The following is an 11,934-nucleotide window of genomic DNA, read 5'->3' on the forward strand; positions in this document are numbered from 1 at the left end:
AATAGGATCCCAGAAACATCACAATTTTGTCATATTTTGCCATTCTAATATTGCTGCTTATCATTGCTGCTAATACTGTACTGTGGCTGACAAATAATTCAGCTGGATCAAGATGGGATGTTGGCCCCATGGAGCACATGCAAATTGCCGAGTGACTGGCAGCTTTCTTTTGCAGGAAGTACATGCTGAGCATCTCTGAAACTACTAAGATTATGCTGCAGCTATCATTCCTTTCCTGGAAGCTTTTCCATCCCTTGTAAGTCCATGTACTACAAGTTTTTTTTTCACTTTTTCAGGACACAAACAGCACTGCATGCAACAGCAGTTTTGAAATTTTCCTCTGGTAAGCCACATTTCAGAGTCATGACTCTATTCCTATTTTTGTTTTCTGGTTTTAAATATGATAACAGATGACTTATATGTATTTTGAGCATTCTTTTCCTTTCTATGTTATGTTTCTGTCTTATGCAGCCTTTCACTCTACTGTGTTGTTTGCTTTTCCATTTTTGCCTTATGTATTTACAGGACAGAAGGAGCAGATCTTAATTTATTATCTAGTTCATATTTTTTTTTCTACAAAAGCAAGATTATCAGTATATGTGTTCCTCATTGTGTTTCATGTAATCTACTTTCAGGGGTCTCTAGTGAGGAAGATATCACTGACTGGTAATCTTTGCCAAGATTTCAAAAATATTACCTTATTATGATCCCTGACACCATGAATAAATAATTTATTTTCTTTTTTCAGCACTCTCTACATATTTGAAGGTTGTTATCAGCTCTTTCTGATGTTATTTTTCCAGCAAAACAACTGCAAGCTGTTCAGTCTTTCCTCCTAGCATACGTTTTCTGAAACTGTGCTTGTTTTCCTCTCGATTCCCTTCAGCTGTTCAATATTTCTTTTGAAATTCAGTGTCCCAAAGTGGGTGTGCTTGCCTTGCCTTCCTAAATTTCTGTCTTTGTTCACAGTCTTGGATATGTCCAATAAGAGATGATATTGCAGTAAACTAACCCTGCTGGGGCTGAAATTGAAAAGCTACGTTTAAAGGTTGTCTATTCTCTGATCTTTACAGTGGAAAAGAGTAATAATACACCTTTGAAAGTTTACATTCCTCTATGGTAGTAAAAGATGATTAGTTGTTCAGATTTGCAGTTACTTGTGCAAGAATTTCTTAAAATTTCTCTCATCTCTCTGGATAGAGCATTTCTTATTACAGTAAATAGTAAGGGTTTTTGTTTGTTTGTTTACTTGTTTAATTAAATTGGAGCATAAAACAATGCTCTCCATTTTTTGCACTCAACATTTAACCAAGTCGGAGTGCAGGAACAAGCATTCTTTTTTGGATGGACCTTGTGAACATTGTTGAACAGGGTTTGGGGTGTTTTTTTACTTTTTTTTTTTGACAAGTTTGTCTTAGATAATCAATACACTGAGCAGAATTAAATTCACAGAAGTAGAATTTCTGGCTAAGAGTCCCTCAGTTTCAGTTTGACATTTTTGGTTTAAGGAGACCTGTCTTCAACATTTATGATTGCTGTATGCTAAAGGGAGATTATTTCAGTGTTTACTTCTAGCATAAATCTAAGAATAACTTCTTTGGGTGACTGATTCTGGGTAGCTTGTGTGTCTGTGATGATAATGTATTAGGACTATTACAAATAGAATCACAGAATCATAGAATGGCTTGGGTTGGAAGAGACTTTAAAGAACACCTAGTTCCAACCCCCCTGCCATGGGCAGGGATACCCCCCACTAAATCAGGTTGCTCAAATCCCCATCCAACCTGTCCTTGAACACTTTCTGGGATGGGGCATCCACAGATTCTCTGGGCAACCTGTTCCAGTCCTTTACCACCCTCTGAGTGAAGAATTTCCTCCTCATATCTAATCTGAATCTACCATCTTTTAGTTTAGAACCATTCCCCCTTGCCCTATCACTCCTCCCCCTGACAAAGAGTCCCTCCCCAACTTTCCTGTAGGCCCCCTTTAGGTATCGGAAGGCCTCTATAAGGTCTTCCCGGAGCCTTCTCTTCTCCAGGATGAACAGCCCCAGATCCCTCACCCTGTCTTCATAGGAGAGGTGCTCCAGCACTCTGAGCATCCCCATGGCCCTCCTCTTGACTCATTCTAGTAGGATAGTTCTGGAGAAACTCAGCACATTGCTGTAGAAGCATGTGGTGGAGAAGAGGTATAAGACAAGAAAGGATTTGGGAGAAACAAAAGGATTTGCAGTCTCAAGTTAAAGGAAGGAGTGGGGATGGAAACAGGAGTGACAGTGATGTGTGATTTTGAGTTATATATTAAGCATTTTACGGCCATTAAAATGGATCTTTCACTGTACGCATGACTGATTTCAACTTTTGTTTGAAATATTATTTTGCAAATTCCTCCTTCTTTGAAGGCATCTAATTTCTCTGGTTCATCTGCTTACCCACAGTAACAAATTCAGGCTGGCTTTGGATAGTACTTCACCTCAGAAAGGGGTCTGAGTCCTCCTGTTTTCTCTAGTTACTGGCTCACAGACAGAGGAGAAAACGCACTCCTTTGGACTGAAACTTCATGCATCAAGGATCCCACGTTCAGCTTGGGGCAGTTAAGAGTGTGCATGCAAGGTGTATATCATAGGAACAGAAGCATTGATGCTTCTGAGGCAGCAATAATAGTAACAGCTCAGGTGATTGAAGCAATTCACACATTTAAAATCTGCTGTTTCAGACTAAATTCATCATGCAGTTTTCTCATTCAGTTGAGAACGTTTCCTGGAGACAAATTAGCCACTTCACACTTCTGTGAACCTCCTAAACTGCAGATGGATGTGGAGAGCCCTTTGCTTTCATCCTTCCATTCAGAAGTCCCTTTTTCAATACTGGCAATGTCACTGTGGCAAAAGCAGTGTTTTGTGATTAATCTTATATAGTACTATACTGGAGAACCAGACTTCCTATAGTGAGGCTGAAGAAGAATCACTGTCTCCCAGGAATCTCTTGAGGTATTTTGCAGTCTGGATGACTAACAGGATTGTGTTAAAACTTGTTTCTTTTGGTAGGAATGCAAATAGAATTAAGACCTTAGGATCAGGGCTCCTGAAGCAAAATCCTCCCCAAAGTGAAAGTTATATACAGCACAGTATACGCATATTTATTTTGTATATGTGTATACATATGAGAATATGTATGTACATAAATATTCATAAATAGGCTCTTAATATGTGTTCTGGTACCTATAAAAATAGTTAATAAACCCTAACATTTTTACTCTTTTTAATAGCCAAGTGGATCTGCCTGCCTCTTTCTCACCACAACCCAATTTGTACAGTCCTTCAGGGAGTGAGTTTGAAAACGTATCTGAAAAAAGCATTTTGGCTAATGGCTAACAATACCGAGGAGGAAGAATTAAGTCTATCCAGTCAGTTCTGCTGTGGTCCAGGTAGTTCAATATGATATGTCGATAGAACGTATTTCAACTGTACCTTTTTCATGTCTTTGAGGAAAAAGAAAAACATCATCAGAGAATGATTGTACCTGTGTTGCTAAACTTCAGTCTGTACTTAATTTCTGGAAAATATACAACTGGGAGCAATGCAGAATTAAGAAACAACAACAACAAAATTCAACAAACTGTGTACAATGGATTGTTTTGATAAGGTGAAAGAAGTAGAACTGCTGAGCATGCAGGTACAGAAAGTATCATCTTCATCAAATCATAAAGCAATGGGAAAAGCTTTTGATGAATGAGCTGACTGTTTAAGAACAGCCAAGAGAAGAGAAAACAAATATACCTAGTTTACATCTGCTGTGTCACGGCCTAAGGTAAAAAGCCAACCCCAGGAATGTAGAAGCTGGGGCATTTTTCACCTGAGGCATTTTTTCCCTGAGATACACTATTTGCTTATATCTTAACAGCAGATGGGGATGGTTTTGTAAGGAATGGTCCAGCAATTCGTGCCACTAAGGGATTTGAAGGGTTAACATTGAGGCCTGGGTTTAGGTGATAAGAGAACAAAGGGATTTCTTCAGAGAAAAACTGCTGACTCTGCACGGACGTGCAGTAACTTCTGACATCCGGCCAAGAGACCACCAGATAAGGAGGAAGAATATGAGCCTCCCCGTCCGAGCGGCCCCCGAGAGACTACAAGAGACTGATAAGCAGGCGCAGCTGGGAGGACTTCGGATTCGGGAAACCAATTATAATAACCCTGCCTCTTTCAGAAGTAGTAATGAATATGTATTAGCCTAGGAGCATAAAAACCAGCTGCCTTACGTAACGGGTGTGCGTCCTGGTGGAGCAGAGACTCCCGGCGCACCCAGCGCTGTTTGCTTGCCTCTATTCGTTTAATAAATTGTAAACTTTGATTGCAGTCCTATTTGGGACTCAGTCATTTATAACAACTGGGGGCTCGTCCAGGATGGTCTTGGTTCCTGAATTCTGACTTGATCTAGGAGGGGCGCCCCCACCATTTGGTGGCTCCTGTTCGAGTCGGGTCGGGACTAATGCCATCTTGAACCTGAATAAGGGCAGGCAAAGATTTAGATTTTTTTATGAGCTCCCTTTGCCGGCTGCAGCACTATATTTTGCCCGTAATTCTGCGCGCGAAGATCCGAACGAAGACGGCAGAGTCGTAAGTATTTAAGGCGTATACCGTTCGGTTGGGTGGGATTCGGTTGCCTGTGTGTGTGTGAGAGTGTGACTGAGAAGGAACTTAGTTCCGAAGCGATTGTGGAGGTCTTCTAACCGCGGTTCCAATCTCCCGCGAGGGACTTGGCCGGTGAAGGACCGAAGCGATTCCTATAGGATTCGTGGGTGGGTGATAGGTCCTAAACCCCCTGCAAGACACTCTCACTAAGGCAACCAAGGGCTGTAGGAATTGCCACAGTAAAATTCCTAGATGGGTCAGACAAAATCGTGACCCAGGACCAGAGAAAAGGGAGCAAATTACCAGACATACCACCAGAAAGTCCATTAGGGATAATGATTAGAAATTGGAACGATAGGGGCCCCAGAAAAGGAAAAATTAAATTAGAAATGGTCCAGTATTGTATGATAGAATGGACCAAGGAGCCTTTAGGACCACATGTCTTTTGGCCCGTTTTCGGATCCTTTGAAGACTGGGTTTGCCAGGCCTTAAATACACATGTTAATTCAAAGGAACCTTTTTAGCCAGGAGGAAAGTGATTATGCAGGATTATGGATCAGGACTTCACGTCCTTTTCCAGACTCAATATTTACACTAAAAGCAGACGAGAAGTTTGAAGAAGAAGAAAAAAGAAAAAAAAAAAAAGGAAAAAGAAAAAGATGATGAATGGGAGTCATTGGATAACCTACCACCTCTATATCCTTTTTAATTAGGCCTCAATACCTTTTTAACCCCCCAACCTAATGGATACACAGGAGTGATTCCTTGTTTTGTGTAGGCTTACTAATAAAGTGCATGAGAAAAATTAGCATTCGGCTTGAAATTCGGTCTTGTTGAAATGTAAATTTTGTGGAAAAGGTGGTATTGTTTGTTTAGAAGACGGAAGGCTGAGTGCTTCAGGTGTTTTCCCGAAGTCCTGTGGATTTATGATTGGAACGGGGCTCATTAATAATCTGAAATAGTAAAGTTTGTATGTGGAAAGAAGAGTTTAATCCCAGAGAATTGGGACATTTGGGAAGAAGATTAGGAAAAGATAGTAAAAACCTGCAATAAAAAGGTTTGCGTGGAAATTGAAACAAGGGACAGTAACTAATATAAATAAATAAAAGGGAATGGGAAATCAAGGAAATGGGTAAAATCCAAAACAAAGACGTCCGAAAAAAAAAAAAAAGCCTCCTTGGGTGCATATTGGCACACTGGAAGGATATTGTTAGAACTGGGGGCACAGAAAGCAAGAGGACTTTCACTAAGTATTGCAATCAATGGTGGCCACTATATAAACTAAATGGCCACTTCATGGATCAATCGACTATAACAGTGTCTTGCAATTAATGTTGTTTTTGAGGAGAGAAGGAAAATAGGATGAAATGTTGTATACTGATACTTTGTTTCAGCATCTTGGAGGGAAAAGGTATGGAATTAAGTTGGCCCTTGACTGAGCCTTTGGTGCTGGCATTAGGAAAGTATAGGCTGGAGAAAGATAAAGGAAGTGTAAAAAGGGTTGTTGAAGGTGTTAAAGGTTGTGTGGCATGTAGTCTTTAACAGAGCTGTTTAAAGTTGAATGAGCAGGGAAAGAGGATGTAGGAATGCTAATAGTTCCGCCTCAACCCGAGGCTGAGATCTCTAAATCGCGGGTGTGAGCCCTCTGGGGGAGAGGGACCGTGATGGGTCCGAGAGAGTTGTCGTGGAAACAGAAAAGCAGCTAACTCTTAAAACAACCTGAGCTCATGTGTGAGCTCAGATTGCCAATGGGACCCCTCAGGGAACTGTCAACAATTGCATTCCCCTGACCGACCCCCCCCCCACTGAGACCCTAATCACCCCGGAAATTATGTAAATACCAAAATCTGGATAAATTGGGAATTGAGAATCTGTTCCAACAAGGTCCAAAAGAAACCCCTATGGAATTTTTGAATTTTTGGACCAACTTTGAAATGCAATGAGAAAAAAAAAACAAAAAAAAAAAAAACAAAAAACAAATCAGAGGCAATTGGCTAGCCTCTTTCCAGGGCAATCGGCCCCTGATATCAGAAAGAAATTGGCTTAGGATGCAGGACAAACTTACAGCAGTCAGGAATGACGGGGACCTGGGGCATCTACCCTAGCAGGTCCACTAGTTGAAATAAAGCTAGGAAACGAAGACAGAGGCTTGAATTTTTTGTTGGTTATGGGAGCTTCTTTCTCTGTGTTAATTAGTCAGTAAATGTAATAGGAGCAACATATTCAGTGTTAACTAGTTTTAAAGGACGATTAGGAACTAAGACAACTACAATAATTGGAGCCACAGGGAAGGAGGAGGAACGGCCATTCTTACAACAACGTTTTGGGGGTAAGGAACTAACCCATGAATTTTTGTATGTACCAGAATGCCCGATTCCACTCTTGGGATGGGATCTATTAGCCAAATTAGATGCAACAATAACCTTTGAGGATGGAGAATTAATAATGAAGGTACCTGAGTCCAAAGTAGGACAAATCCTAACGATCAAAGATAAACGCTTTGTTAATATTCCAAGAGAAGTAGAAAATGCAGTTATACCAGCAGTATGGGAAACAGATATACCAGGGAAATCAAAACTGGCACAACCGGTAAAGGTGGAATTAAAGGAAGGAGCCAGACCTGTTCGAATCAAACAATATCCACTCAAGATAGAAGCTAGGCAGGGGATAGTGAAAATTATTGACAAATTTCTCAAATATCAGATTTTGAAAGAATGTAAATCGGAATATAATACTCCAATTTTTCCAGTAAAGAAGCCGAATGGCGAGTATAGATTGGTACAAGATCTTAGAGCAATAAATGAAATAACAAAGGACATTCACCTGGTAGTAGCTAACCCTTACACATTGTTAACATCTGTGAGAGAGAAATATAAATGGTTTACTGTAATAGATTTAAAGGATGCCTTCTTCTGCATACCTCTTGATAAAGATAGTAGAAAATTATTTGCCTTAGAATGGGAAAACATATTGAAGTTTTTGGACCACATATGGTAACAACCGTTTTAGAACAAAAGGGGGGGGGGCACTGGTTATCACCCAGCCGGATGATGAAATATCAGGCAATACTAACTGAACAAGATGACGTAACCTTGAAAACGACTAACCTGTTAAATCCAGCAGTATTTCTAGGAACTGTTCCAGAATAAGGACCGTTGGAACACAATTGTGTGGAAATAATCGAACATACACCAGCCGCAAAGATTCGAAGGATGTACCCCTTGAAAGGTATTCAGTGGGAATACCACACTCCGTGGCACCCACAAAGCTCAGGGAAAGTAGAAAGGATGAATCAAACAATAAAACAACAATTGGCTAAGTTAATGATCGAGACACAGCTGCCCTGGACGAAATGCGTACCATTGGCACTTTTAAACATAAGAACTAAACCACACAGTGAGACTGGATTATCATCATATGAAATGTTATATGGTATGCCTTATTCTCAAGGGATGCCCCTAGGGAACAATGTAGTTGAGGATCGTAGTATCCAGAAATACATAATTATCATTGGAAGGAGATTACAGGAGCTAAGAGAAATTGGGATGATGACTCAAACACCACCTTTAGGATTTGCTATTCATAAAATACAACCAGGAGACAAGGTCTTAATAAAAACCTGGAGAGAAGAATCATTGAACCCCCGATGGGAGGGACCGTACCTTGTTTTACTTACTACTGAAACAGCTGTGAGAACAGCAGAAAGGGGTTGGACCCACGCATCCAGAATAAAAGGACCAATAACTACCGAAGCCTGGAGGGTTGAGTCCACTCGTGGGGAACTGAAACTGAGACTAAAGAGGAACTAATATCCTAGCAATGAGGTTCTGCATGAATTAAGGGCACTGGATAAAGAGGACAAGGCTGAAGGGAGGAAAGGGAGAAGGCAAGACCGGGGTAGGACCCTCCACTGCGGTGTGTATGGTCTACCGAGGGAGGCAACCCCTATGGTTATTGACCGCCGAGTGAGAGGGCCTTGACTGGACTTCTCCCGCGCTAAGATCAGGTTGTCCTGAGAAAAATAACATGAGAACCTTTTAAACCCATAATAAAATTGTGATTAGTTTTTCCAGGAGCTGGATCACCCCGAAGGGCTGAATGGTAACACAAGCTCTGAAAGCGGGCCCAACCCCATGATTGAAGGCGTTTCCCACACTCTCAAGATTGGACGGTGAAAAAGGATAAGAAATGCTATACTTTCTGGTATTGTTTTTACAGGGGCAATTGGGCCATGGGCAGGAACGGAGGAATAACTTTTTCACTCTGGGGGAGGAAGTGGCCAAGGCCTTTAACCTTAGTAACTGCTGGATTTGTGGAGGACCAGGGGGGAACTGAAAGTTGGCCCTGGGTAGCAGGCCCGGTCGAACCCAAGTGGTGGGTCAGTAACTTGAGCGAAGTTCATAATGGGACGCGATTTTGGAAAGAGGAAGGAGGTCCATGGCAGTTGCACTCGTCAGCTCGGGGTGTATACTGCTTGAACAGAACAGGAACAGTGGCGGTGGGAAAAAGCATTTGCAATTGGACTCTGTCCCCCGGATATGATTGTACTGATCCTGGATGTAGTCCTATAAACTGTACAGCATGTAGTGGAAAATGGAACGCCACACATGTTCAGTTGAGAAACGGGACTTGGCTGAAATGCTCATATAGAGAATCTTTTGGATCCAGATGTGAAACTGTGTGTCCTGGTTTCAGGTAGGACACAGTTAATTTTCCTCCTAGTAGCTGGCAGGGTGCTGTGTTTTGGATTAGGATGAGAAGAGCGCTGATAACATGCTGATGTTTTAATTGTTGTAGAGCAGTGCTTACACCAAGCCAAGGACTTTTCAGCTTCTCGCTCTGTCCTGCTAGCGAGCAGGCTAGGGATGCAGCAGGAGCTGGGAGGGGACAGACCCAGGACAGCTGACCCAAACTGGCCAAAGGGGTATTCCATACCATCTGACGTCATGCTGAACAATATATAGGGGTGGCTAGCCGGGGTGGAGGGGGGGCCGGCTGCTTGGGGATAGGCTGGGCATCGGTCAACGGGTGGTGAGCAATTGCATTGTGCATCACTTATTTCGTACACATTATTACTATTAATACTATTATTATTATTATTATTTTTCCTGTCTTAATAAACTGTCTTTATCTCAACTCACAGGCTTCACTTTCCCGTTTCTCTCCCCCATCCCAGAGAGGGAGGGGGGAGGGTGAGCGAACGGCTGTGTGGTGTTTGGCTGCCAGCCGGGCTAAACCACAACACTGTGGCAAGAGCACAAGCAGGGGGACAATTCGATGGTCAAATCTTGAGCTGTCAGCGTGATAACACCACTAAGGAACAGCATGTGGTGCGGGTCTGTCGCTGGAGATGGCAGAATGAGAATGGGAGGCGAGTGTTCTTTAAACATTTCTGGTCAGCTTATAATATGACAGGCCGCCAAGGAGAACTGAATTGTGACTGTAAGTGGAAACCCGATGCGGGAGCGTGGAAGTGCGCATATATGAGTACAAATGGGGCATACATTGTAACAGGACCACTCGGTAACAAGGACACTCTGTATTATCACGCCCCAAGGGTTGAAAAGGGATGGGATGGTCCTTTTCCAAAAGGGACGTGGGCCCTAAAGGGACATTACTGGGTGTGTGGCAAACATGCTTACAAGAGGCTACCCGGAAACTGGTCGGGAATATGCTATGTGGGGTACATAAGACCCTTGTTCTTTTTATTGTCACAAACACAAGGAAATCATTTAGGAATAAGATTATATGATGACCTGAACAGAATGAAACGATCTATTGATACTTCCTTAGCCGGGGGTAGTGCCCAAAAATGGGGAAAGAATGAATGGCCTCCTGAAAGAATCATACAGCATTATGGGCCAGCTACCTGGAACCCGAATGAGTTGGTATCAGGAGCCCGAGAACCTATTTATAATTTGAACCGAATAATTAGGTTGCAAGCTATCCTCGAAGTTGTAACCAGTCAAACAGCGACGGCCTTGGATCTTCTGGCTGATCAATCCACTCAGATGAGGAATGCTATCTTTCAACATAGAATGGTCTTAGATTATTTACTAGCAGAAGAAGGGGGAGTGTGTGGAAAACCGAACGATTCTAATTGTTGTTTACAAATTGATGATAATGGAAAAGTGGTTAAACAGATAACAAAGGAAATTAGGAAGTTAGCCCACGTCCCAGTACAAACTTGGAAGGGTATGGATTGGGATTTCTTTTCGTGGTTGCCCGGTGGACCATGGGTTAAAAGGATGCTGTTTTTATTTTTATGTGGTGTAATGAGGTTATTGTTTATACCTTGTATGATACCTTGCTTTACGTTGTTGGTACGGCGAATAATAAATAGCACCCAATTTGTGATGACTTCGGTAGAGAAAAAAGGTGATGTGTCAATAATGATGCTTAAGAAATGGACTCCCCGAGAACTGACTGATGAAATCCAATTGTTACTAACAAAGTGTCCTGGTTTCAGTTAGGACAGAGTTAATTTTCCTCCTAGTAGCTGGCAGGGTGCTATGTTTTGGATTAGAATGAGAAGAGCGCTGATAACATGCTGATGTTTTAATTGTTGTAGAGCAGTGCTTACACCAAGCCAAGGACTTTTCAGCCTCTCTCTGTCCTGCTAGCGAGCAGGCTAGGGATGCAGCAGGAGCTGGGAGGGGACAGACCCAGGACAGCTGACCCAAACTGGCCAAAGGGGTATTCCATACCATCTAACGTCATGCTGAACAATATATAGGGGTGGCTAGCCGGGGTGGAGGGGGGGCCGGCTGCTTGGGGATAGGCTGGGCATCGGTCAATGGGTGGTGAGCAATTGCATTGTGCATCACTTATTTCGTACACATTATTACTATTAATACTATTATTATTATTATTATTGTTGTTATTCTTTTCCCTGTCTTAATAAACTGTCTTTATCTCAACTCACAGGCTTCACTTTCCCGTTTCTCTCCCCCATCCCGGAGAGGGAGGGGGGAGGGTGAGCGAACGGCTGTGTGGTGTTTGACTGCCAGCCGGGCTAAACCACAACAGTCCATTTGGCGCCCAACGTGGGGCTCGAAGGGTTGAGATATCGACAGATTTGACCAGAGTGTGTTAAACTAAAATTGGTATAAGTATTCGACCTGCTTAATAGTTGCTAGTCACAATGTTGATTGCCTTAATCTCAAGTCTGCTGTGCCTGTTTCCCAAATTGAGTTTTATAGCAAGTTACTTTCTGTATGTGCTCCCTGTCGTGCTGTTTATCCTTTCCGGGCCCTGGTTTAAGATTGTTATGGTACTGTGTGGTGTAACGATGGCTTATG

The 11,934-nt window shown here is 42.3% G+C and overlaps 1 protein-coding gene across 1 annotated transcript; it reads left to right on the forward strand.

The window, feature by feature from the left end:
- The first annotated feature begins 3,941 nt into the window (after positions 1-3,941).
- Positions 3,942-11,106, forward strand: LOC121062449 (endogenous retrovirus group 3 member 1 Env polyprotein-like). The gene is made up of 3 exons (XM_040542444.1): positions 3,942-4,618; positions 8,698-8,814; positions 10,034-11,106. The coding sequence occupies exon 3, from the start codon at positions 10,042-10,044 to the stop codon at positions 11,104-11,106; it is 1,065 nt and encodes a 354-aa protein (XP_040398378.1). The 5' UTR covers positions 3,942-4,618; positions 8,698-8,814; positions 10,034-10,041.
- The last annotated feature ends 828 nt before the right edge of the window (positions 11,107-11,934 follow it).

The sequence above is a fragment of the Cygnus olor genome, chromosome W, assembly GCF_009769625.2.
Source record: "Cygnus olor isolate bCygOlo1 chromosome W, bCygOlo1.pri.v2, whole genome shotgun sequence".
Lineage (NCBI taxonomy): Eukaryota > Metazoa > Chordata > Aves > Anseriformes > Anatidae > Cygnus > Cygnus olor.

Bases quoted from the DNA above. Each gene is read 5' to 3' on its own strand.
- LOC121062449 (XM_040542444.1), top strand. From the start codon at position 10,042: ATGACAGGCCGCCAAGGAGAACTGAATTGTGACTGTAAGTGGAAACCC.